General features: G+C 41.9%; 1 protein-coding gene across 1 annotated transcript in view; it reads left to right on the top strand.

Moving 5' to 3' along the window:
* Positions 1 to 27,550, top strand: part of NAA15 (N-alpha-acetyltransferase 15, NatA auxiliary subunit) — a 2,782,393-nt gene that overhangs the window by 1,019,064 nt on the left and 1,735,779 nt on the right. Inside the window, exon 9 of the mRNA XM_044060403.1 lies at positions 22,864 to 22,936. Within this exon, the coding sequence (XP_043916338.1) occupies positions 22,864 to 22,936 (73 nt within the window). The remainder of the gene's footprint in view (positions 1 to 22,863; positions 22,937 to 27,550) is intronic.

Raw genomic sequence — 27,550 nt, 5'->3', positions numbered from 1 at the left:
AATTTTAAAACCTAATAAAGATCCAACTAGATGTTCTTCATATCGGCCCATCTCATTACTTAATGTTGATTATAAAATGTTTATGAGTATCTTTGCTGATAGATTGAAGACAATCATTCCCGGCATTATAGATATAGATCAGACAGGCTTCATTGTAAATAGAAATACTTTTGATAATATAAGAAGAACTTTAACATTAATAGATTTTGCAAATAGGAAAAAGAAAGATTTAACACTTATTAGTCTTGATATAAGTTCAGCATTTGATTCAGTAAGTTGGGACTATCTGTTTACGTTAATGAAGTGCACAAACTTCTCAGATGCGTTTGTAAGTCTAATTGAACATTTATACAAATGAACGTTGGCTTATATTAAGGTAGGAACATATGTTTCACAAAAAATACCCATTCTTAAAGGTACAAAACAAGGATGTCCACTTTCTCCACTATTATTCACTTTAGTAATGGAGCCTTGGGCTAATTTGATCAGAAACAGTACTGACATAGAGGGTTTTGAAATAGATGAAAATACAACATCCAAAATTCAACTTTTTGCAGATGTTCTAATTACATCAGCAGGATCTAATTCTTCTATACAGTCTCTATTTGATAACATGATGAATTTTAAAAGTATTTCTGGTTTAATATTCAATGAATAAAAAACTAAAATACTACCTATATATACACGAAAAATATTCTCATTAGTGATTTTACTAAATATGTACCCAATTCAGGTCAGATAACTTATTTAGGTATAATACTATCTAAAAATATTAAATCTATTATATATAATAATTATAATACCTGTTTTCTTAATATACAAAATCTTTTTAATACCTGGAATAATATGTTTTTTACTGTGGAGGAGAGACTTACAATTATTAAAATGATAATATTCCCCAAGATTTTATACTTAATACAATCAATAATACTTCCACCTACAAAAATAATTATCAAGAAACTGAACACACTAATGTTAAATTTCCTATGGGCACCTAATAGACCTAGGATTGCATTAAAGAAACATACTAATAGCTGGTCTCAAGGGGTATTTCTTTTCCAGACTTTAATTTATATACTATCTCTTCTATTGTAAAAGTTATTACTTTATTAATAGATCAGTCATATGTCACAAAATGGAAAGATTATTGGGAGCTAATTAGTATGCACTTCATGAAAATCTCCTTAACACATAAAAATATGATTGTAAATAACTCCATGTTATGGTTACTAAAGGAATTTTGTACTTCACCTATTACACCTAAACATATGGTTTGTTACCCATTAAATATTATTATTAGTTATCATAACTTTATATTCATGCACCCTAAGTATAGGGAATGGAATTTTATTGTATTTCCTATAATGTATACTCAGGGTATGCTTTTGTCATCTACTTCTGAAGGAACTCATGTAGCTATAGATAATGATCTAAAGTATTGGTATCAGTTGATATCTGATAATAAAGTTAAAAATCTAGATTTCTTAAAACAAGAATTTGATCTAAGAGAAACTTGCTGGTTAGAGGTTCAGACCTTTAGACAACATCTCATTAATAAAATAGATTTAATGTCTATAACTGTTAAAGAATCTATTCCAACACTGATTGATTACTTGATATTAAATTTACAACATAAAGTTTCTGATAAAGGTAAACTTTCATACATACATAAAGTTATCAGACAAGAAACTTTTTACAGTGTAGATTCATACTGGAATTATTTCACTTCTATTAATGGGGACCCACCAAATCAACAAGATAAACAATATATATTGGAATCTGCTTATAGAACTAAGTCTTCCATTGTCTGGAGACTTTATACATGGAAATTTTTACATAGATCTTCTTATACACCTTTGATGATGAATAAAATAAATAATAAAGATAATCTATGTAAGAGATGTAATGTAGAAATTAATGCTGACTGGGCTCATATGTTTTATGACTGTATAAAATTGAAAGAATACTGGAAGTCAATTAATGAATTTTTGCAGGCTCTTTTACAGATAATTTCATTATTTCTAAATCTCTTATATTATTCAACACACCTGTACCTCAAAGTGTTAAAAAGGTTAAGCTTCCCTTGTTATGGTCTATTCTAGCAGTGGCTAGGAAAATAATAACTAGAAATTGGATTTCAGATACACCTCCTTCGCTCAATGAATTTAAAATGTTATGAATATTGTGTGCCATATGGAAATAAACACAATTAGGACTAGAACAAATAGAAAAACATCTTATTTTATTGTATGGGATAATTTACAAAATTTGTTAAAAAATGTTAATTTCAATAGCATGGTATTTTAGTTTAATTAATTGATCTGATTGTAGTGGATGTCTTTGTAAATACTTTAGTTGTTTTGTTGAATATTATAATAATACCTATTTTTAATTACTTGTATAAAATTGTTATGATATTTCTCTTATATGTTAAAACAATAAACCTGTTTTGAAAAAAAAAAGAATCCTACTGCAGATCCAGAGACCATTTCCCAAGGACCAAAAGGTATTAAGGCTACTGCTGCCAAAAATCCTACCCCTTCTGATAAAGATTCTAGAACCTTGGACAGATTGGGTAAGAAGGTATACACTTCTGCTACTTTGGCCATTAGGGCTTTAAATTGCCAGTTTCATATGTTAAAGTACCAGCAGCATATTATCAGACTGCTTAAATAGAAAATGATGTTGATACCTGACTGTGCTGAACACAAAGAATTACAGGATTTACTGCATTCTGCAGAACAAGTTGGTAAACATACTTTGCAATGTGTTTTTGACTCTTTAGAAGCATCTTGCAGGGCTGCTGTCACTGGGTCTGTACTTAGAAGGCATGCTTGGCTTAAGGAGCAAAACTTGCCAGATCATGTTAAAGCTAATTTACTCCCTTAAACCAAGACTGGCTGTTTGGCAACAAAGCAGAAGTTGTCTTCAAAAGGATAGAGGAAAAAGCTAGATCTATGCAAACTGTTAAAGATTTCCTACAAGTAGAGCCTCCAAGATTTAGTAGGCATTGGCCTTCTATGTTTAGCGATTTTTGATTGGCCCCGTATACTGGTATACGGGCCATTAAAAAAAAATCGCAAAACAGGGCTACTTCTGTTTAATGCGGAACTGCGATGTTCCGCATTTAACAGAAGTAGCTCGGTACTTAGCGATTTTTGATTGGCCCGTATACTGGTATATGGGCCAATCAAAAAATCGCGAAACAGAGCTACTTCTGTTTAATGCGGAACTGCGATGTTTCGCATTAAACAGAAGTAGCTCTGTGTTTGTTTATTTTTGATTGGCCCGGGCCAATCAAAAAAATAAACACAGAGCTACTTTTGTTTAATGCGGAACTCTGATGTTCCACATTAAAGACCTAGCGTGGAAGACCTTTTTTTTAAAAGTCTTAACTTTGTCCCTACCTGGCCAGTTGGAAATCTGGCAACCCTGGTTGGAGTGCATTATCAGTGTACATTATGGAGAGTGCAGTGCCCTGCATTAATGTGAAGGTATAAGGATGTTTAAATTATAAGAGACTTTGGCATCATAAATGTGGGAAGGTATGTGTCATGCAGTTATCATGCTTAAATTGAGAGTTGTGTGTGCGAGCTTGTGTCTCTCAAAATATAGACAGACTCTACTGAGTACTTACGGGTAGCATTTAAAGTGCACTGTGAATGGACTTTGAATGTTAAATGCTGTTGCACCTTTTTATGTCAAAGACAAATTACACAGCAGAGTAGTACCACCATTAGTCTGAAACTGGTATATGTGCACATGAAATGCTGCTCGTAAGTTTTTTATGCTTCTTTGCAGATGCATACATTCCAGCATTCATTTGCTTGTTTTAGGTGGGGAGTTGATTGGGTTAAGTTTAACAACATCTCTTTGTACTGTATGTTGAATTGGTAGATGTGGTGGTTACACTGGTTGCTAATCTAACAATGTGAAGTTGTTCAATCTCGCTGTTTTACCTAATGGGTTCAGAGCCGATCCTGCTTATTAGGACTCTGATGCAGAGGATTCCATTCCTTCTGCCTCTCTCCCTGAGGATTTTTCTTTTGGGGAAACTTTACATGCTTTACGGGAACATTCCCACTGGGAAAGTCAGGGTTTCTCTGAATCTAAAAAGAGACTTGGGGATTTTCTTCTACTACTTCAGCATAGGCCTTTGGCCATACCTCCTGTTCTAGACATTGTTGATGTTTTTTCAGAATCTAGTATGACTCCTGATTCTCTGCCTTCGGCTCCTTGTAAGCCAGACGAGATACTACAGGGTTCCTGACTCCCATAAATTCCTTTTCAAAAACCCTGTTGCTGATCCTGAAACCATTTCTCAGGGTCCCAAGGGCATTAAGGCCTCCTCTGCCAAAAATCCTACTCCTTCTGATAGAGATTCCAGGGCGCTGAATAGATGAGGTAAGAAGATTTACACGTCTGCAACCTTGGCAATCAGGGCTTTAAACTGTCAATTTTGTATGCTTAATATCAACAGCTTATCATTGGACTACTTAAACAGAAAATTATGTTAATCTCTGACTGGAAAATAAAGAATTGCAGGATTTATTGCATTCAGCTGAACAAGTTGGAAAACATACTTTGCAATGTGGTTTTGATTCCTTGGAGGCCTCTTGCAGGGCTGCTGTAACTGGATCTGTGCTACGAAGGCATGCTTGACTCAGAGCAAACTCTGCCTGACCATGTTAAAGCAAAATCGTTGGATGCTCCTTTACAACAGGACCATCTCTTTGGTAATAAGGCTGAAGAAGTGTTAAAAAAGATGGAAGATAAAGCTAAATCTATGCAAACTGCGAACAATTTCTTACAAGTGCAACCTCCAAGATTTAGTAGGCACTGGCCTACTAAGAACTTGTACTTTCCAGTCCCCTCAAGAGCCGCTCAAGTCAAATCAAGAGATTCCAAAGGCTCCAGGTTTCAGTCACAAGGAACTTTTAGAACAAAACAATGGGGTGCCTACACCTCCAAATCTGGAAGCAGCAAGGCACCTCCCTATGGTAAACAGTCTGAATGACTTACCTCTACGATCACCAAGCACTTGCCTCATAGCCGCCCCTTTGGGGAGAAAACTAGCACTTCATGCATGAAACTGGCAACTTATTACCCAGGACAAATGGGTTTTAAATATCGTATCCCAGGGATACAGATTTCACTTTCCCACATTGCCAATCCCAAACGGATGGCCAGATCTGCCCTCAAATCAGTGGGCTGAGGCCCAGAAACAAGTTCTGTCCCTCATGAACATGGAGGCTATTAACCAGTACCAGAAGAGGAAAAGGGACAAGGTTTCTATTCCAGACTTTTCCTGGTACCCAGAAAAGACAAATCATGGCGTCCAATTTTGGACTTGTCCACACTAAACACATTTCTGGACATAATATTCAAGATGCTGACTCTTCAACAGTTACTACCTATGCTAGGCAAAGATGCCTGGTTGGTAACTCTAGACTTAAGAGGCTTACCTGCATATCCCAATCAGGGAATCTTGCAGAAGATGCCTCCGATTTGAAGCAGGCTACTTGCACTGCCCTTTGGCTTATCTACTGCGCCCATGGTCTTCACAAAGTACCTGGCACCAGTAATTGCATTTTTCAGGCAAAGAAATATTCAAATATATCCATACCTGGACGATTGTCTAATTCGGGCAGAAAACAAGGACATTCTTCTAAAGCATCTGGCATTTGTAAAAAGGTTCTAACTTGTCTAGGGTACACCATAAACAAAAATAAATCACAACTGGTACCCTCTCAGTTACATTCCTAGGTGAAAGCTTGAATACAACTGCCCAGATGGCTTACCTTATGCCAGAAAAGCAAATTCAATTGATGACTTACTTCAAACAGGTGGCCACCAAAACCCTGCTATCTGCAAGACAAATTCTGCAGGCCTTTGGGGGTACATGGCCTCCTGCATTCTTCTAATTCCATATGTAAGACTGCCTATGAGGAAACTTCAGTAGTACTTAAAAGGTTATGGAGTCAACATGGTCACAGCCTGGAAACAATGATTCATATTATACCTTACCTGCCGCTAGAGTTCCTATGGTGGGCAGAGGCCTGCCACCAAAACAAGGGACTGCCATTCACTCTTCCCCCTGCTGCCCAAACCATAACAGATGCATCAGACTATGCTTGGGGGACTCATCTGGCAGGGAAGTGCGTTCAGGGCAAATGGAGCCCAAATCAAATGCACCTACATATCAATTGGACAGAGATGCTAGCTGTACAGAATGCTCTGACAGCCTTCAAGGACTACCTTCATCCAGGACAGCTACTGATAAAGACGGACAACACCACAGTTATGTGGTACATAAGCAGGGGGGGACATATTCCTACCCCCTTTGCAGACTAGCCATGGCATTGTGGAACATGGCCTTGACCTATTAGATGCAACTACAAGCTCAGTTCATGCCAGGAAAGTGAAGTACTCTAGAAGGCTAACTAAGCAGAAATCTAATGGATCCACATGAATGGAAACTGGAACCACAAGTTTTCAACATGTTGACACGTTAATGCGGGAACCCAGACCTAGATCTTTTTGCCTCACACCAGAACTATCAATTGGACAAATTCTGCACAAGAATTCATCACAAAAAAGCTTGGAAAGTGGATGCTCCATCATTCAGCTGGAAAAACCTATCAGTCTGTGCTTTTCCCCCTCTGCCTCTGCTCTCCAAAGTTCTATTAAAAGTCAATCAGGACAAAACCAAAAATTATTCTGATTGTTCCAGACTCGCCTCGCCAACACTGGTACCCACTCCTGCGCAATGTGTCACACCTTTATCCGTGGCACCTGCCTTGGACACCTTACCTACTGTCTCAGCAGAACTACCAAATTCTGCACACTCCGCTCCAAACTTTGAATCTTGCAGCGTGGCTAATCAGCTAATTTCACCCTTGGCATACCAAGCCAGCGATGGATGTCATTTTGGAGGCTAGAAGACCTAGCACGAGAAAATCTTCTGCTGATAAATGGAAAAAATTCTGTTCTTGGAACCAGTCACAAGGAATAAGCAGAGCAATGCCCAATATTCCTCAAATTCTGCAATACTTAACTGAGATGCTTCACAAAATTCCATGCCTGTGCCATTTCAGCTCATTACAACACGGAACCTCCCCTCTTCTCTCATCCTCTGCTAAAGCAGTATCTCAGAAGGGCCAAAAATTTAAGACTTCCCAGGAGAGCACCAGCTCCTGCATGGGACCTCAATTTTGTTTTGGAAAAACTCACTCTCCCTCCTTTTGAACCAGCTGCTACTGCAGACATAAAATTTCTCTCCTGGAAAACAGCTTTCCTTTTAGCAGTCACTTCAGCTAGAAGGATTTCAGAATTACAGGCTCTTATGGCAGTGGAGCCTTTCATTATTTTTCATCCGGACAGGGTGGCTCTCGGGACCAATCCATCTTTCATGCCTAAGGTGGTATACAGTATGGCTCTTAATCAGACCATTCATCTGCCAACTTTCTTCCCCTATCCACAGAACAAGGGTGAGCGGATTCTGCATTCATTGGATGTACATAGACAACTTAGATTCTACTTAGAGGACAAAACCTCTAAAAAAAAAAAATCTGAACAATTGGTGGCATTTGCTACAGGGGCAGAGGGAAAGGCCATTTCAAAGCAGACTTTTTTCAAATGGCTAAGCCATTTTATTTGTCTCTGCAATGTGCACCATGGTAAACCTATCCCCAAGGGGATCAGGTTTCATTCCACCAGGGCTGAATCTAGTTCTGTAGCCTTTCTCAGAGGGGTTCCTAACAGAGACATTCTAGAAGCTGCTACCTGGAGCTCAGTTCATACGTTCACCAAACATTACCATTTACCTCTCTTCTCTAAATCCAGGGAACGCTTTGCCACTGCTGTCCTGCAGGGCCTTATAGTTGTTCCTAATGCTGTATAAATCCATCCTCCCGACCATAGCTTTGGAATTCTAACCAAATGTAGTGACTGCAACAGTGAAACAGGAAGAACATAGTACAGTTGTGTACACTTAACATAAATGTAGATGTTCGAGTGTATTCACTGTTGCAGTCCTGGTTACCCACCCTCCAGCCCCCTGCTTTTTTCTCTTACTATACCCCTCCTTTCTTTTAGTATGCTTAAAAGCTTTTTGGGTGTATTTGCTTTTGTTTAGAGGTATATTTTTGTGTTTTCCATTATATACTTATATATATATATAGATATAGATATAGATAGAGATATAGATAGAGATAGAGAGATAGATATATACATAGATATATATATATATATATCTATAGATATATATATATATATCTATAGATATATACATATATATATATATATATATATATATATATATATATATCTATAGATATATACACATATATATATCTATATCTATATATCTATAGATATATATATATATGTATATATATATATATATATATATATATATATATATATATATATAGATATATAATGCTCGCCATTTGGGGGCACCGTCGGCTGCATGTTTTATACCCCTGATAACTTGACGTCATGGAAGAAGGGACATCAACCGACGCAAGACCCAAGACTTTGTTAATCAGGCCGACTGAGGGCAACCTTCCAGCAGATTACCCAAATGTAATGACTGCAACAGTGAATACAGTCTAATATCTACATTTATGGTAAGTGTACACAACTGTACTTTCCTTCAGGTCAGTCGACTCCTTCTCATCGGAGCAGCGATGCCTTTGAAGCCATGAGGAGAACCTTGTCCCCAAAGACATCCTCGACACCAGGTCTGGCTTCCTCTTCCCCAAAGCACCTGTGTCTGCTTCTGCTTCCATCATCTAGACTAGGCGTAAAGACCCTTAGCCTTAGGTAGCCCCACATGGCACCCTCTGCTCTTCTGAGACCTCCCCAGAGGCTCCCACTGAGGAGGTTCCCAGGAAGAGATTGTGCAAGAGGAGACACTTGGAACTCCCCACAGGAGTCTTTGACATCTGACATTGACTTGGATGAGTCAGAAGGGTCCCTACGATCCCCCTCTGAGGATATCTCCTTTGCGGAGATACTCAAGATCCTTGGGCAGAGGTGTGATAGGCAGTCCAAAAGCCCTATCGAGGACGAGTCAGTTCTCCTGAAGGCTTTCGGGTCTCAACCCTCCACCTCTTGGGTGTCTCCGCCCTTCGATGAGCTCATGCAGCTGGTCTCTCTGAGGGCGTGGGAGTCACCGAAGTCCGTGGAGCCTGTCCCTCAGAGGCCTAACAAGTTTTTCTGCCCCTGTAGATGAATCCTTTTTGTCCAGAGGAGTCCCTGTTGATGCCATGGTGGTGGTGGAGGCGGCCACCAAATAGGAAATGTCTGAGACTTCCTAGTCTATCCATTCTCCTAACAGTCTCTCCAGGATCATGGATAGATATGGGAAATGCATGTTTAGTTCAGTGACTTTTACACTCCGATCCCTGAACTATTTGACCCATTTCACTAGGATGCAAAGAGATCTCCTTAAGGAGTTGGAGATGCTCTTCAGGGTACTGTAGCTGCACAGGCTTCTGATAAAGTTGCCACCCAGCTTGCTACCCTAAATTCCATTGTGAACTCGTCCATGCATCTCATATATGCAGCTGATGAGATGAGTAGGGCAGTGGGTACAGGAATTGCTCTCAGAAGACATTCCTGGATGCGCTTGTGTTCCTTCGCTGAGCCCTTTAAGTCTTCATTCATGAACACCCTTTTTGATGGTTCATCTCTCTTTGGGCCTGAAGTGAAGGATGCTTTGACCATGTGTGAACAGGAGGGAAAGAGTCTGCCGTCGGAGTCTGTTTTTCCACCCCTACTCTGCCTTATCCCAAAGGCCAAAGGGGAGGAAAGATGTGGTTCCAAAAAGCCCAAGGAGCCTTTTAGGACATACGTGGTGAACCCCCCTCTAGATGCAGAGGAGGGGGTAATAATGAAAGACGCCACCCTCGCGGCAGAGGGGGTTCACAACAACAGGGTGACAGAGATCACTTCTCTGGTCAACCCTATCAGCGCTCATGAAAGGAGGCCCGACTGCCCTGCTCTGGAGGCAGTCGAGGTCGCTTATCATTGTACCCAGATGCCTGGCAAGATATAGGAAATGACAGCTGGGTACAATGTATTATTTTCAGAGGGTATTTCATACCGTTCTCCACCCCCACCCGCAAGGAGAATCCCAGGCGTTCCATCCAGTTACAGGGAACAAGCAACTATAGAGGTCCACAAGTTGTTAGTCATCCAGCCAGTCCCAGCAGACCAAACAGGATCTGGAACTTACTCCAGATTGTTTTTGCTTCCAAAGAAAACAGGGGACTGGAGACCCATTTTGGACCTCAGCAGACTCTACCAATTTGTGAAGAAAAGTTCTGGATGGTCATGCGACAGTCTATGCTTCCCTTTATAGGGAAAGACAATTGGATGTGCTCGATAGATCTCAAGGATGCGTACTACCACATAAAAATGGCCAGGCCATCCAGAGATCACCTGCGTTTCCGGCTGGGAGCCAGTCATTATCAATTTCGATCTTGCCCTTTGGTCTTACTACAGCCCCCAGAGTGTTCAAATGCATGGCAGTGGTCATGGCTCACCTGAGGCATCTAGGATTCCAGGTGTTACCATACCTAGACAATTGGCTCCTTACCTCCACCACCAGGCATCAACTGATTTAGGCAAGGGGAATATACTCTGACACTCTGCAATCACATACGCATTACAGTCGACTCAGAAAAGTCTGCCTTGTCGCCATCGCAGCATATCATTTTTATAGGGGCAGAGTTGGACACTTGCACCACCACTCTGACTACCAATCGAGCGAGTCTTTCTTCTTCGCCAGTATGTCAGCTCATTGGTATCAAAAGACAGAGCACCAGCTGCAGAAGTTTTGGGGTTGATGACTGCAGCAATCTTGGCCATACCATTAGCAAGGATGCATATGCGGATTCTTAAATGGCTGCTGTTCACACAATGGGCTTATCAGGAACCTTCCAATGAATCACACAATTTTGATTACGAACTCTTGCAAGAGAGATCTCCAGTGGTGGTTGACGTCTCTTCATGTAACCATAGGACGCCCCTTTGTATTAATCTTTCCAATAGCCACTGTAACCACGGACGTTTCCCTGATAAGGTGGGGGGGGGGGGCATTTTCAGGGAAAGACTGCCGAAGGCACATGGACAGAACAAGAGTCACATCTGCATATCAATGTTCTGGAGATGAGAGCAGTACTTCTGGTGTTGCAGTACTCCAGGACTCTCTTTCTCTAAGAACAATTGCAATTCAGACACTGTCAGTAGTCTGGTACTTGAAAAAGCAAAGCAGAACCAAGTCTTAACCCCTTGGTCGAGAACCCCCAGAGTTTGGCAGTGGGCTGTCTCCTCCCAGCACTTTCTGTTGGCAACGCACATCTCTGGGAGATCCAACATGATAGCAGACAAACTGAGCAGGGCAATCTTGTTGCCGCACGAGTGGTCCTTCAAGAAAGAGATTGCGGACAGGATTTTGCGCAAGTGGGGCCAGCCTTGCTGCGATGTTTTTGCCAGTCACATCAACACTAAATGCAGAAGATACTTTGCCCCGATTCCCCCCTCGGGGAGATCCCTCCGAGAGACGCACTCGTACACAATTGGCCCCCGGGTCTCCTCTATGTATTCCCTCCTAGCCTGTTGATACCCAGATTTCTACAGAAAGCAAAATCTCTGGGAAGGACCATCATTCTTATAGCCCCTCATTGGCCTTGGCAGATTTGGTTTCCATTTCTTCATCATCATCTTTTGGAAGATCCATGGATCCTGGACCCAGTTCCGGACCTTCTGACACATCCGTCGGAGGACCTCCATCCTTCCTTACAGTCACTGAAGCTAACAGCTTGGCTGCTCCAGTTCCATAGCCAGGCTTCATAACTTTTCCAATGAGACAAAACAGATCCTTTTGTCTTCCCATAAGCCATCCAACAGAAGATTATATCTTAGTATGTGGAAGAGATTTTCCATATGGGCTTCTAAGCAGAACATTGATCCTTATCAAGCCCCCTTGATGTCCATATTAGAAATCTTGACTATGATCTTTAATAAAGGCGCGGCAGCCACAGCAATTCCGGTCCAGTTGGCTACTATATCTAACTTTCATCTCGGAGCTGACGGTCTAAACATAATGTCCCACAAGTTGTCCAAGCCCTTTCTCAAAGGAACCTTTCACATGAGGCCTCCAGTGAAAACTTCTTATTCTCCTTGGAATCTAAACTTTATGCTGTCTCATATAATTCTTCCCCCGTTTGAACCAGCATCATCTTATCTCAAATTTTTGTCGTGGAAAAACATATTTCTGGTAGCTATTACTTCTGCCCGCAGAGTATCAGAACTTCGAGCCTTATCTATCAGCCCTCCTTATTTGATTTTTCCTGCTGATAGAGTATCTCTTAGGACATAACCCCTCCTTTTTGCCCAAAGTTTGTTCAGAATCTAATATCAACCAAGTCATTGAGTTACCAGTCTTCTTCCCTAACCATTCCAATAAATTGGAGTGTATGCTGCACAAACTTGACATTCACAGACAGCTCAGATTTTATTTGAACCGAACAAAAGATATATTAGGAAATCAGACCAGCTCTTTGTGTCATTCTCTGAAGCCAGAAAAGGAAGACCAGTGGCTAAAACAATGCTTTCTAAATGGCTATCCAATTGTATCACCTTTGTTTATTCAGCTGCTAATATGCCCTTACTACACAAGATTAAAGCTCACTCAGCCAGAGCAGTTTCTACATCTTGCATTCCAAGCCAAATTGCCTCTTGATAACATTTGTGCTGCAGCCACTTGGTCTAAACCTCATACCTTTATCACTCATTACAAAGTTAAGGCCTCCCGGGACGGGGTTTCTTTTGGGTCTACGGTCCTGAAGAATGAACTCCCGTGAGCCACCCGAGATTGAGGGTGCTAGGGACGCTACCCATCAGTAAAGAATGAACGGCTAGATTGAACAACTTCAGATTAAGAAGTTATGTACTCACCGTCGCGTTCCATTTGAGTTGTTCCATCTCGCCTTCATTCTTACGTCCCTCCTTCCCCCACCTGGCTGATAGTTGACCTAGAGGTTGGTCTCATCCTGGTTGCTCATTTCTTCTTCCTCTCCGTGGGAGGGTAGTTCACTTATAGGGCTATAGTACATGCAGCAAACAAGATCTGAGGTAATTCCAGCAGTGCATCATGGGATAAGGGGCTTGTTCTCAAGCTACTGGTAGACCTCGAGCTTTGCAAACGGCCGTATCTGAGCGAAGGATTGGCTCCTAACCCATCAGTAAAGAATGAAGGCGAGATGGAACAACTCACATGGAATGTTATGGTGAGTACATAACTTCTTATTTTTATCTATTTGCAATATGTAAGCTGACAGTGGAAGTTGAACTAACAGACATGTATGTCGCTTATGATGCATAGTTATGCTCCACTGTGAAGCCTATCACTTGAGCAACTTGCTTTGATGTCTTTTGGGTTGATTTTTGTGTTGGTGTGCACATTTGAGTGCTTCAAAAGCTCAGACTTTGTGCCTTAGCATGTCTTTAGTAGTAGTGTGCCCAGTACATTATTTTGTGTTGCTGTTTGTTCATGTGCTTCATGGTACAGCTTGATGTTCATCGTGTTTCACTGTTGCAGTCATGACTGTAGGGGTTCTCCAGTCTGGTAGCCCTCGGTCGGCCAGAATCCCAAAGTCTGGGTCCGGCGTCGCCTGTTCAACCATGCTCCCTGACGTCAGAGCACCAGGAGTACAAAGCTGACAGCCGACGCCATGTACTCCAGTCTTTCTTGCTGTGTGGTGATAGCAGTTCGCAAGTGCCAGTCGGCTGACTCCTGACCATCTTTTTTGACCAAAACTTCAGTCCGAAGATTTTATATTCCTACTCAAAGCTAAGTACCCCGTTGGGGAAACTTTTTTCTTGCTCCAGTCCAATGTCAGAAAAAGTTAATAAGTGTATTTCATGTGGGAAGCAAATACCCTCATAAGGATTTTCATTCTTACTGTATTCCTTGCCGTGACCCTGACCACGACGTAGCTAGTTGTCGGTTTTGTGCTAGATTCAATCAACGTACAATTAAACGAAGGTATGATTTTGCATTTCATTACTTTGGTAGGTGTTTTAATTACAAAATGTCGTTGGATACGGTTCCAGCTACCGGAGTTCACAAACGACGCAAGGACAAAGACAGGCTTCCGAGGTCCAAATCTGACTATATCGCACAAGCGGAGCCAGCTTCAGGTTCGGCTGTCGTCAGTGAGGCACTTTTGCAGCCCCTGTCGTCGGCCATTTCGAAACCGATGGCCAAAACGGACTCCCACGAGGAGCCATCTAGGCCTTTGAATATTTCAATTGCAGGACCTTCGGACAATGCTCCTTCGGATGGGTCCGGAGCCGCTGTGCAGGTACCGGCTTCCGAAGGGGTTTTCAGGCCTACTCAGCTTCTGATAAAGGCAAAGCCAAAAACAAAGGCAAAGACTCCTTCCAAATCAGACTGCAACACAGGCCTCTTCTGATCCGGCTCCCAAGTCACAGAAACAGTTACTTAAGATGGCGGAGGATTTACTTACTATGATTAGGGGTTCTCATACCCCTCCAGATAAAAGGCCAAGGCAGGAAGTTTAATATGACTCCTCTGATCAGGCTTCTGTTACTTCAGTTTCTTCTTCTGACCAGGAATATTCTTTCCCTCCTTATGAGGATTCTGATGCTGAGGAATCCATTCCTTCAGCTTCTACCCCTGAGGATTTCTCTTTTGGGGCAACTTTGCATGAAATGAGGGAACATTTCCACTGGGAAGGACAGGAGTATTCGGAATCTAAGAAAAGACTAAGGGATTTTCTTCTTCCCCAACATAGACCCCTGGCTATTCCTTCTATTTTGGATATTGTGGATGATGCTTCTTCGGAGGTCAACTTAACCCCTGACTCTTTCCTCCTGCTCCTGTTAAGCCTGACAGATATTACAGGGTTCCTGATTCCCACTAGTTTTATACAAGAACCCTACTGCTGACCCTGAAACCATTTCTCAGGGTCCTAAGGGAGTTAAGGCCGCTTCTGCTAAAAACCCCATTCCCACTGAGAAAGATTCCAGATCTTTAGAAAGATGGGGCAAAAAAGTGTACACTTCTGCTACTTTATTCATTAGGGCTTTAAACTGTCCGTTTCACATGCTGAAATTCCAGCAATTTCTCCTGTCTGTTTTAAAACAAAAGCTTACTTCCATTTCCGCCTGTACAGATGATAAGGAATTACATGACTTAATGCATGCCACTGAACAAGTTGGGAAGCATGGTTTACACTGTGAATTTGATGTCTTGGAGGCTTCTTGTAGGGCTGCTGCCTCTGGCACAGTCATTAGAAGGCATGCATGGTTAAAGGAACAAAATTTGCCAGATCAAGTAAAAGCTAAATTATTGGATGCTCCTGTTCAGCATAATGTTTTGTTTGGATCTAAAGCTGAAGATGTAATTAAAAAGATGGAGGACAAGACGAAATCCATGCAAACTGTTAAGGATTTCTTACAAGTACAGCCACCCAGATATAGCGGGAATTGGCCTACTAAAAATTGGTCCTTTCCCAATACAGACAGGCCTCTGAGGTGTAGATACATACGCTCCCGAGGAAGGCCTCAAACACAAGCCTCTTATAGACCAAGACAGTGGACTGCTTCCACCCTTAGAGGGGGGAGAGGACAGGTCGCAAACCCATAGGAAACCGACTCAGACTCCCTCTGTTGGGCTGCAGGAACTTCTTGCATGGAAGCCCCTCTCGGAGGAAAATTTTCACTTTTTCACCAAAATTGGACTCGTATAACCCAAGGCAAGTGGGTTCTGGATGTGGTTTTAAGAGGTTACACATTCCATTTTCATACTCTACCAAGGCCAAGCGGATGGCCAGATCTTCCAAAGCATCAATGGACAGAGGCCTTAAACCAGGTGGAAGCTGTTTTGGCTATGAAAGCCATAGAACTAGTTCCGCTTTCAGAGATGGGACAAGGTTTTTACTCAAGGCTCTTTCTAGTCCCCAGGAAGCAAAATTCATGGAGACCCATTTTGGATCTGTCAGTCTTGAACACTTTTCTAGAAATACCAAAATTCAAGATGCTTACTCTACAGCAGCTACTTCCAGTGCTGACCAAAAATGTATGGATGGTGACTTTGGATTTAAGAGGCATATTTACACATTCCCATCAGGCAGGAGTGCAGAAAATATCTCTGGTTCAAGGCCGGATCGAGGCATTATCAATTCTCTGCTCTGCCCTTTGGATTGTCTACTGCTCCCCGGGTCTTCACCAAGTGCCTGGCTCCAGTAGTAGCTTATTGCAGACTCAAGGGAATTCAAATTTACCCTTATTTGGACGATTGTCTTATTCAGGCAGACAGCAAGGATGTCTTACTCCAGCATCTAGAATTTGTTCAGAAACTTCTCAAGTTCCTGGGATTCACTGTCAACATAAAAAAGTCAAATTTGACACCCTCGCAACAGATAACTTTTCTGGGTGCTCTTCTAAACACAGCAACCCAGATGGCATTTCTGACATACGAAAAAGTTACAGCTGGCTTCAACTTTCAAAACCTTGGCAACTTTAACTCCGCTATCTGCAAGGAAATTCCTGCAGGCTTTGGGTTACATGGCCTCCTGCGTCCTTCTCGTACCATATGCAAGACTACATATGAGGAAAATACAGTGGTACCTAAAAAGTGTATGGTCTCAGCATTGTCACAGTTTAGACATACTGATCTCCGTCCTGCCTTGTCTTCAAAAGGAATTCCTTTGGTGGTCCAAGGCATGTACTCTAAACAAAGGAAAACCCTTCTCTCTGCCTCCTGCCACTCTGATACTAACCACGGATGCCTCAGATTATGCATGGGGAGCCCATTTTCAGGGCAACTGTATGCAGGGCCTTTGGACAAAGGATCAGGAGCACCTACATATCAATTTAAAGGAAATGTTAGCTGTTCAGAAAGCTCTGTGGGCCTTCAGGAATCTTCTACAACCAGGACAACTACTGATACGAACAGACAACACCACAGTTATGTGGTACATCAACAAGCAAGGGGGATCTCATTCCTACCCCCTTTGCAGACTAGCCATGAATCTATGGAACACAGCTCTAGCTTGCAATCTGGACCTTCAAGCTCAGTTTCTACCAGGAAAGCAAAACTTCCTGGCAGTCTGAGCAGAAACCTTTCGGATCCACACGAGTGGATGCTGGACACCGAAATATTCAGGATGATAACAGCAGTCTGGGGGTGTCCTCACGTAGACCTCTTTGCATCCCATCTCAATCATCAACTACAGAATTTTTGCACCAGGACTTTCCACAAACAAGCTTGGAAAGTGGATGCCCTATCATTCAGTTGGAGAAACCTCTCGGGATATGCCTTTCCGCCTCTTCCACGGTTATTATTAAAGATAAAACAGGACAAGCCCAAGATGATAATCCTTGCTGGTCCCAAATTGGCCTCGACAGTTTTGGTACCCAACTCTGAAAAACCTATGTCGGGAGCCCCCTTGGGTTTTACCACAGACTCAGAACCTTCTGTCCCAACATCAGGGTCAGGTTCTACTCTCCCATGTCAGAACTCTCAGCCTGGCGGCCTGGTTAATCCAGGGTCTTTGATTCATTCTCTCCTACCCAAGCAGGTTATGGATGTCATTTTAGAAGCCAGACGTCCTAGCACTAGAAAATCTTACGCAGGAAAATGGAAAAGATTTTGTTCCTGGATGCAGGCTCAGGATTCTGATCCTCTTCTTCCTAACATTCCTTTGATTTTACTTTATCTGACAGATCTCTTACATAAGGGTCTCTCTTTCTCTTCCCTTAAGATACATGCCTCTGCTATTTCCGCTCATTATAATACAGACCCTCCAATCTTTTCCCACCAGCTCATGAGGCAGTTTCTCAGAGGAGCTAAGAACTTAAGGCCTCCTAGATCTCCTCCCATTCCTGCTTGGGATCTCAACTATGTTTTGGAAAAACTCACCTTACCTCCTTTTGAGCATGCTGCCTCTTCTGACTCCAAGTTTTTATCTTGGAAAACAGCCATCCTGTTAGCTCTGACCTCTGCCAGGAGAGTTTCAGAGTTGCAAGCTCTTATGGCTGTGGAACCTTATATTATTTTTCATCAAGACAGGGTTTCTTTAAGGACTAATCCTACATTCATGCCTAAGGTGGTTTCCAAAGTGGCTTTAAATCAAACTATTCACTTGCCAACCTTTTTCCCCACTTCTCAAAATAAAGGGGACAGGATCTTACATTCCTTGGATGTACACAGACAACTACGTTTTTACCCGTACAGAACCAAGGACATCAGAAAATCTGAGCAATTGTTTGTTTCTTGTGCTTCAAGTTCTCAAGGTAAAGCTATTTCAAAACAGACCATTTCTAAATGGATTGTTCATGGTATTAGATTTTGTTATTCACACCATGGAAAACAAATCCCAGGGAGTATACGGACTCATTCCACCAGAGCTGCTGCCACTTCAGCTGCCTTCCTCAGGGGAGTTCCTACCAAAGACATTTTGGAAGCTGCAACTTGGAGTTTAGTGCATACTTTTTCAAAGCACTACAATCTACCTCTCTACTCTAAGTCTAGGGCAGGCTTTGCTTCTGCAGTCTTGCAGGGCCTTTTAGCCGCCCCTTCTACTTTATGACCACCTCCCTTTCACTCTGCTTTGGGATTCTACCCTACAGTCATGACTGCAACAGTGAAACACGATGAACATAGTACAGTTGTGTACAGTTATAAATGTACATGTTCGAGTGTCTTCACTGTTGCGGTCTGGGTTTCCCTCCCTCCTGTCCCCTCTTATTTTTACCTTTGTATGGTTTCCTTTCTCACCATTCTTTTGAGGTGTATTTGCAAAGGTTATGGAACCTTACTCATTTTGGAACTCCTGACATCTGGGGCAAGAAAAACTGGAGAACATGGCGGCGTCTGCTGTCAGCTTTGTACTCCTGGCTCTCTGACGTCAGGGAGCATGGTTGAACAGCCGACGCTGGACCCAGACTTTGGGATTCTGGCCGACCGAGGACTGCCTGCCGGCAGGGGAGATCCCCTACAGTCATGACTGCAGCAGTGAAGACACTCTAACATCTACATTTATGGTAAGTGTATACAACTGTACTTTCTGATGTGCATCTGTGCTGTTTGACTTGTGCATTTTATAAGCACGGTTAAAGTGCACTGTGTTTGTGGTGGTAGAATTCATCTCTTTGCCGTCACTGTGCACTGCTCACTCAAACTGCACCGGAGAATTGTAAGATTAGGTGATTATACTCCACATTGTACAGACACACCTGTATGAAATGATTTCTTCACTGGCTGAATTCCAAGTAGAGGAGGGAGTCATACTTTTAGAGATGAACTACTTTGAGGAGCTGCAGCATTTGGGGGAAGCCTTTGCTCAAGGCTGAGTTAATTTTCTTTTCTTGAGTCAAGGTGTTACCAGATGAGATGGTAAAAAAAAAAAATCTTGCCTTCGTAGTTACTTGTATTGCTTAATTATAGACCTAGAGAAATGTCAGATCTATCAGTTTTGGTAGTTTTTAGTACCGACGATGTGTTTTTGTTTAAAATAGTACACATTGCTGTGTTTAAATTTTAGGTTATAGTTTAAACAATATTTAAAGCAACTGATCTGATTGTTCACTGTTCAGAAATTATCTGACCAGGTTGCTGCCTAACACTTTGTGGCAGAATTGCAGGTTTGTACGGCTGGTTCACACTGAATTTTTATTCTACAGTACAGTCTGTAGTTTATTTGTTTTTTATCCATGTTAGCTTCAGTTTTCCTCCCTCAAGACATGCGAAGTAGGTAAATCGGTAAGCTTAGGAATTACTTGTATGGGTTTGTCAGTATGCTAATACGAACAGTGAATGGGTGTTGTATCCGTAGTTTATTATTTATTTTTTAAGGCCCACTGCATGCTTAGGGCTTTGTCTCCCTGATCTCTAATCTGTTTTCTGTTTTTCTCCGGGATTTGGTCAGTTGAATTTATAAAAAAAAATATATATATCTTTTCAATTGTCATGTGATATTATAGCAATAACCCACGCCTGGGTGTAGGTAATGCTGGATTTACCCACGGTTAGTGTGGTTTGGTCACGAGGGTGCAGCCCGAGTGGCCAAACAAAGACAACCGTGGGTAAATCCAGCATTACCCACAACCATTAGTGGGTTATTGCTATTGTACAATGACATTATTTAAGAAAAAAAATACTTACTTTTCTTAAATAATGACATTGTGTAATACCTCCTTGCTGCCCTTCCGCAGCTGTCTGGTATTCTGCGGCAGTTCTGATGTACTGCGCATGCGTATGCTTACGCAGTACATCAGAACTGTGGGTGGAAGTAACAGAGAAAGCAAGATCTTCGTTGCTTTTTACAAAGTGTCTTGCTATGTTAAAGGAGTTTAACATAGCGAGATAGCTTTAAAAAAAAAGCAACTGAGATCTCCGTTGCTTTTTTTTAAAGCTGTCTCGCTATGTTAAACCCATTTAACATAGTGAGACGGCTTTAAAAAAAGCAACGGAGAAAGGAAGAAATCCGTTGTTTTTTTTTTTTTAAAGCTGTCTCACTATGTTAAACCCATTTAACATAGTGAGACGGCTTTAAAAAAAGCAACGGAGAAAGGAAGATCTCAGTTACTTTTTTAAAAGCTGTCTCACTATGTTAAACTGCTTTAACATAGCGAGACAGTGTCTAAAAAAGCAACGGAGATCTTGCGTTCTCTGTTACTGTAAAAAAAAGACTTGCACTAATGGAAAAAGTCCAGGCGACCGGACCTTTTTCCATTAGTATAAATCTGATTTACAATGTGCATGCTGACCAATCAGAGTGCACATTTTGGAATATTAATGGGGGGGGGTCGTAATTTACATCTTTCATTAGATGAATATCATCAGGGAAATGTGGCATCACTTTAACATCTTACATTCTGTTGCACAGGAGTGTTGAATTAGTGTCAGCATTGGCTGATGAAGAAAAGTAGTTGAAGGTGTTTTATAACGGTGTATTTGTTTACAGTGTACGACTTTTGGAGAAAAAATATTGCTTTTCAATGGTGAAAGCACTTGTTTTTCTTTCAATTCTACTTCTGTTCTGTTTTGATAAAGGTTGACCAAAATAGTAGTGAGCTATCAGTTGCAGCAGCTTTGCTGCTTGATCCACTGCATTTTAATGTGCATCTAGTTTTGTTTACCTTGCTATAGATTAGGATAGTGTTTGGTTATTTAAGTTAATTTTAATTGTCTTTAATTGCTTTCTAAGGCATACACCCTCTGTGATACCATACATCATTTTCTGTGTTCTGGATTTACTTTTGCTCCAGATTCAGCAGTAAAAAAAGGTTTCTGATGGGACAGAGCTGTGTGCTTTCACTCTGTAGTTGGAGAATATTTTATTATCTGCTTTAAGTGCAGTTTTAAATAGTGTGCTTTCCAGGAACAGTTTAACACAGAACCTGCAAACATGCTAAGTAGACTTTCATTTGACATAAAGTTAATTTCTTAGAACTGCTTGCATAACTGATGAAAGTGTAATGTGTAGAACTTTGCTGTTTGCACTTCATGTAGTTTTACTTATTGAAAAGATGTTAAGATAATGGTAATGCAGTTTGTTTCACTTATGCTTAGAAAGTCTGGCTACAGTGATAACCACTAGTTGAATTTTCAACTGTGGTAGTCCCTGTTAGGGTACAACTTCCACCTAGGGAAGACAGCAGTAAAGTCGTCTAGGACTTCTTTAGGCCATGTTCAGAGTGGGTGACCTGTTGATTGAAGAAAGAAGAATTTACTAGTTGAAGGTAGGCTGCTTGTCAGAAGTTGTTTAAGGTTGGGTTAATATTTTGCTTAATACCCAGTACTTTTGTGATACAAAGTTAACCTGGTGTTCTAAAGGTTATGTTTTATGTTTAAATTTTTCGGCACTAATTAAACTTGCATGTCATCTTCAGGCTAAGTTTGTGAGATTTTTAGAAGATACTGTATCAGACTTGTTTTAAAGTGGGTGATTCATTACTGACATAGGAGAATTCGTACCTCTCAACTGTACAGATATTCGCAGAATGTCCAGATTTTTCTTCAGTTATTTGGTCTGTTCATAAAATCTGTTTTATTCTGCAAATCATGGAAGATTAAAGTCACTAAACCAAATAATGACATGCATTTGAGTGTCAGACTTAATATCCTTCAGAAAAAGCACGCTAACATAAATCCTGCTCCAACAGCTTTCCAAGTTTATGATAGCAATATTTAAAATCTGTCCCTATTTTTGGGCCTTTGTCCCCCCATTATTTAGACTTTTTCCAGATTTCTTGCATTAAGAAGTTGAGAAGTGCATTTGTAATTGTTTTCCCATTAAAGCTTTTTCAAGTGTCAGGTTAAGTGAATAACAGCCCCGTCATATTTTATTAGGTCATTTGTATTTTCTCAGACCTTAATGTGAATTGATAGCTTAGGCTAGTGAATTGTGAACCCTGCTGCTTTACTGATATGCTTTGCAAGAATTTCTTGTTGAAGCACAGGGGTCTTAAAGTTGTGGTAGAACATGTTAGTGTATTTCTCCTTAAGGTTGTGGACCGTGAGAATGTTCATTTTTTCCCCCTTTCTTCATTAAGGTGTTTGATTCTTTCTGCCATTTTTACAAGTGGGTTAAGGTTTGTAGTCTTGACTGGAATTCATATTGTCCTGTGTAGGAACCGACTCCAGTCTGAGGGAGATTCTTGGTTAATAAGAAGGTTAAGTGCCACTCTGAGAAGTAAGCATTTTTTTGAATTTCACAAAGAAATACTGCTTAAGTAGCTTCAGTACAAAGCAGCATTAAAGGATTGCTGAAAATGCTTTTACATTGTGTAAATACATTTTCTTCTGTTCTGCAGGTGTCATTAATAGAAGAATTGGTAGTTGGCTATGAAACCTCACTACGAAGCTGTGGTTTATTTAATCCAAATGGTAAGTTTTAAGGAAATGTTCATTTCAGTGAATATAACTTGCTGCGAGAAAGTGTTATTGCTTGAAACCATGCTGTCTGCTGCGTTGAAATGTAAGGCCTGTATTGTGCAATAATTTATGTACATCTAAATTATGCAAAAGATGTACCTAAAGAAGAATATCTTATTTGACCAAAGAGTAAATTAAACCAGATAACACTTCAGCTAAACCATGTTAAAACAAATACAATCAAACCTTAAAAATCCAGTGTTACTTGTAAAGGCGACAAGTGAATGTCATTTCATTTACTAAGTCATTCAGCTTGTAAGACTTAATGTGTAATAAACCTATAATGAGTAGCTGGTAGGAATCGGTGTTCCTGAATGTTTTTGGGTCTTGTCCATCTAGTTATTGGGTTAAGCCCCCCCCTCCACACACACACACACACACACACACCCACACACACACCAATGAGCTCATTGACTTAGTCTTTTGGCAGGCATGGAAGGAGACAGACACTGAGCTAGTACCTAAAAGACCAGATAAAATTGTTATCCCCCCCCCCCCCAAAAGACCATGGACACTGGAGCAAGGGAGTACCTGTTGACACACCATGGCTGTAGCTGCAGCTACAAGAAAGGAACAAGCATAGCAGGGTGGTTCTGTCCATCCTCCTAAGAGTGTGTCTAGGGCATTGGACAAACTTGGGAAATATTTGTCTCAGCAATCTTTGCTCTTAGGTCGCTTACTTTGCACACAGATTGCAAAGAGATCTGATCAAGGAGCTTACCAAATCTTTCTGGGCCTATGTCCTCCATGGGTGGAAACAGAATCTCCTTACAGCTGGCCTCCCTCCAATCTATCTCAAATGCGTCAATGAGGTTGATCGCCCATGCTGCGATGATACCTCACAGGCAATTGGTTCAGGCATAGCCATCAGGAGACCTGTTTGGATGCACTTGTGTGATTTTTGTGGAACCATTTAAATGTTCTTTCATCATTGCACCCTTTGAAAGATCATCTCTGTTTGGCCCCAACTTTAAAAACAGTCTTCAGATGTGAACAAGAGGGAAAGGCTATGCAGAGCAGAAGTGGGTTATTATCTCTTTGGACCACTGTATTCAATTTTCATCCAGCCTGTGTTTGATTAATTGTTTCACTGACTTCTGAGCCAATTCTCTTGCAGAGAAGGTGAATTCTCTTGTAGATGCATTAGCTCCAGTTCCTCTGCCTTAAACTGAGGGTAATGGTACCCTGCTTGACATTTTCTGAGAAGGGGAGATCACTGAGATTCTTTCCCAAAGCGAACACTTCTCCTTCCCTCTTCTGTTCATTTCTCCGTGCAAGAGGAATTTAGCAATGGGTCTTTCCTACTTTGGCAGGGAAGGCTCTTTTGTGCATCTTTCTGTCTTTTCTTCCATTCCTGCTCTTACTGGAAGAAAAAAAAAATTCTGTAAAAAAACTGAATCCGTTTTTAATGGGAAGTGAGGAATGATGTAGTTTGATACTTGGCATTATATGAGTCTGTCCTGGTAGAGGTTAACAAAACTGCCTCCTTTGAAGTGACAACTTGCTCATTCTTTGCACTTGGGCTGTTTATTAAATCCTTACTCCTAAACTTCCTGACCGAGATCTTGGAGGTGTTTGAGGGTGTTATATCATCTTCTAGTGATCAACTATACTCTTGAGTCGATGAAATACTGTGTTTTTCAGTCTTCATTCATTCTTGACTGTTGGGTTTCAGTTCCATCTTCAGAACCAGCTTGGCCTGTTGTATCAAGCTCGTGCCAGCCAGAAACTCTCAAGCTAAGGCTACCCATAGTGCCGGTCTTCCCTTCCCCTCAGCTCTCATTTACCATGTAGAATTTAGGAAGCGTCAGCCGTGCTCTCAGCCAAGTGTTAACATATATATAAAATGTAGTTATTTACAAATTTTGGTCTCTAGCTCTAAACTTGTTAATTTTTTCTTGTTACTGCTATTACTTTTTGAGTGCGAGTGCTGTTTCTTTCCCCTTTACCTTTTTCTGTAATGCTTGTCTTACCATCGTTGGTATAGGCCTTTCCCTTCCCTCTTACCTGTGGTAATTCTTTAAATACCATCATTGGTAATCCCTTTTCCCTCCTTTACTTCTTGTGGGTATTTCCTTCAACTATCATTGTTGGTATGACCTTTCTTTAAAAAAAATTTTTGTACTCCCCTTTTTCTTTGTGTGTATTTGCCAGCAAGTTTGTGTCTGTGCGCACCTGCCTTGTTTAACATTTGAAAGATGCCTGAAAAGCATAAAGAAACTACCAGTCTAAACCAGTGCAAGGAGCGTGGAAGAAAGATGCCCAGTTTGGATGGGCATTTTGTGTGTATTACTTGGGGGTGCCACATAGTTTCAGCTGCCTTGTGAGCTCTGCAAGGGTTTCAGCGCTCAAATCCTTGTAGAGAGGTGAAACAAATTGATCCTCAAGGGGATGTTAAAATGCCCTTTTGGTGAGGCTTTGTCTGAGGCGGAGACGTCCAAGTCTCCTAAGAGTCTAAAAAGAGGAGGCACTCTGTTCCGGCGTTTCCTAAATCTCAAAAGGCTAAATTTTCTAAGGTCCAGGTCTCAACTCATACCTTGGAATCGAGGCCCAAGATTCCGAAATTGACATCTGCTACTGTTTTGCACCGAAGCCTATAACTTCCCCCACAGTGCAGACCACTACTGAACCTACGAAAGTCACCTCGGTACCGACCCCTTCCTCGGTACTAACAGAATTTTCCCATCAAACGGGTCACTTCCCCTCAACAAAACAAATCATTGGTCAGCTGATCACGTTGCCAAAGTCGGAATCAATACCCAGGACTAGGTACTCACTATCTATTGACCCCTTCTTTGGTCAACAATTGAGTCCCTTAACTGAACATCCAGAATCACCTTTGGATGTCCATCCATTCCACTAGGAGTCTCTTTCAGAGCTTGATGTAGTCAGATTAGTGGATCAGCTTTTGGCGGCCAGAGGTCTCCCTGCCCCATCTAGGACCTCTCTCCCTTAAGGAGCTGAGGTTTACTCTCCAAGGGCTCCCACTTACCTTCCACCTTCAACCTCTCCCCAGGTTTGGTTTTGTAAAATATTTATCTTCGACTTCGCTCCCAGTGCAGACTACTTCGGTTCCGATGGTGGACCTTACTTTGGTCCTGGAACAGACTCTGTGGTCAACTCTGTTAGAGCCGACCCACCCGTGGGACCGTGACTTGGCTGCCGGCCCTGGGATCTCTATTTTGGCTCTGATTTTTGCCACGGGGCCATCTATGATTCCTGGTGCTTTACCAGTTCGAGTCCTCTAGCGGCTCCTTCTCTGGAGGTGGGCTCGGAGTGGGGTGTGACTCCAGTTCCAAGGTTGTCTTTCTCTGTTCCAGGCTCCCATCTCTCTTCGGCCAGGCCTGCCTTCCAGATTATGGCTAGAGCTCTCACCTCAGCATGCTCGCAGTTGGCACTATCCGTATCAGTGTGTCACATCTGTGTATCCTCTGCCTCACAGCTGTCACAATATACTACATAGGGATAGTGGGCACGAGCAGCAAAACACCCTGCTGCAAGGTACCCCCTCTTTAGATGAGTCCTCAGACCTTCCCCCTGAGGAGCCACCGTGTAAGAGATCGTGCAATAGGGAAGCGCACAGATTCTCCAGAACAATCTGTCACTGAGGATGCAGATTACGATGAAGGGAAAGGGTCCCCACGGTCACCCCCTGAAGATGTCTCCTTAGGAGACATCCTTGAAATCTTAAAACAGAGAGGGCTGGTTGGAAGTCCACAAACCCTTCCTCCAAGTCTGTTTTCTTGCAGGCTTTTTGTGCCCAACCTTCTTGGGTGACCCCACCTGCCGTTGGATTGGTCAGACTCATCGTGCAGCATGCATGGAAGGCTCCTGACACTAGAAAGCCAATTCCCCAGAGAACAGACAAATTTCTCTCAGCTCCTGAAGATAAACCCCACTGGGTCTACAGGTTTAGTGGTAAATGCTATGGTGGTGGCGGCTGACACACACAAGGAACTCTCAGAGGAAAATCCTGCTGTCCATCTTCCAGAGTCTCTGACAATGGACATATTCTGAAGCAGGTCTATGCGTAAATAACCTTTGCCATATGGTCGTTGAATGTTTTGGCACATTTCACAAGACTTCAAAGGGACCTGATAAATGAGCTTTCAAGACCCTTGGCAGGAGCAGTGTCTGACAAGGTACGCGGTAAGGTTGCCTCCCAGCTTGCCATCCTAGAATCTATCTCCAACTGGTCCATGCGGCTTATTGCACATACAGCTGATGAACTGGGGCAGCCAGGGCAGCGGGTACAGGCATCGCTATTAGGTGTCATGCCTGGGTGCACTTGCGTAACTTCACAGACCCTAATGCTCCTTTGGCCCGTAAGTCAGAGCCACATTAGCCAGGTATGAGAAGGGCGGAAAGATCCTTTCTGCTGTGGGTGTGCATTTTTCCACTTTACAAAGACCTTACTCCAGATATCAGAGGAGTGGGAAGATATGGTTCAGAAAGTCCCAAGGGCCTTTTTGGGACACACGTGGCGAGTATTCTACCCGGGGCAGAGGGGGGAACTCATCTGGAAGATACCCCTCCTGTGGCAGAGGGGGCCCTTGTAACCAGGGT

The sequence above is a fragment of the Protopterus annectens genome, chromosome 2.part0 (assembly GCF_019279795.1).
Source record: "Protopterus annectens isolate FY-2018-M chromosome 2.part0, PAN1.0, whole genome shotgun sequence".
NCBI classification, from domain to species: Eukaryota; Metazoa; Chordata; order Ceratodontiformes; family Protopteridae; genus Protopterus; species Protopterus annectens.
Note: the sequence above shows the minus strand (reverse complement) of the source record. Positions and strands in the feature narration are given on the sequence as shown.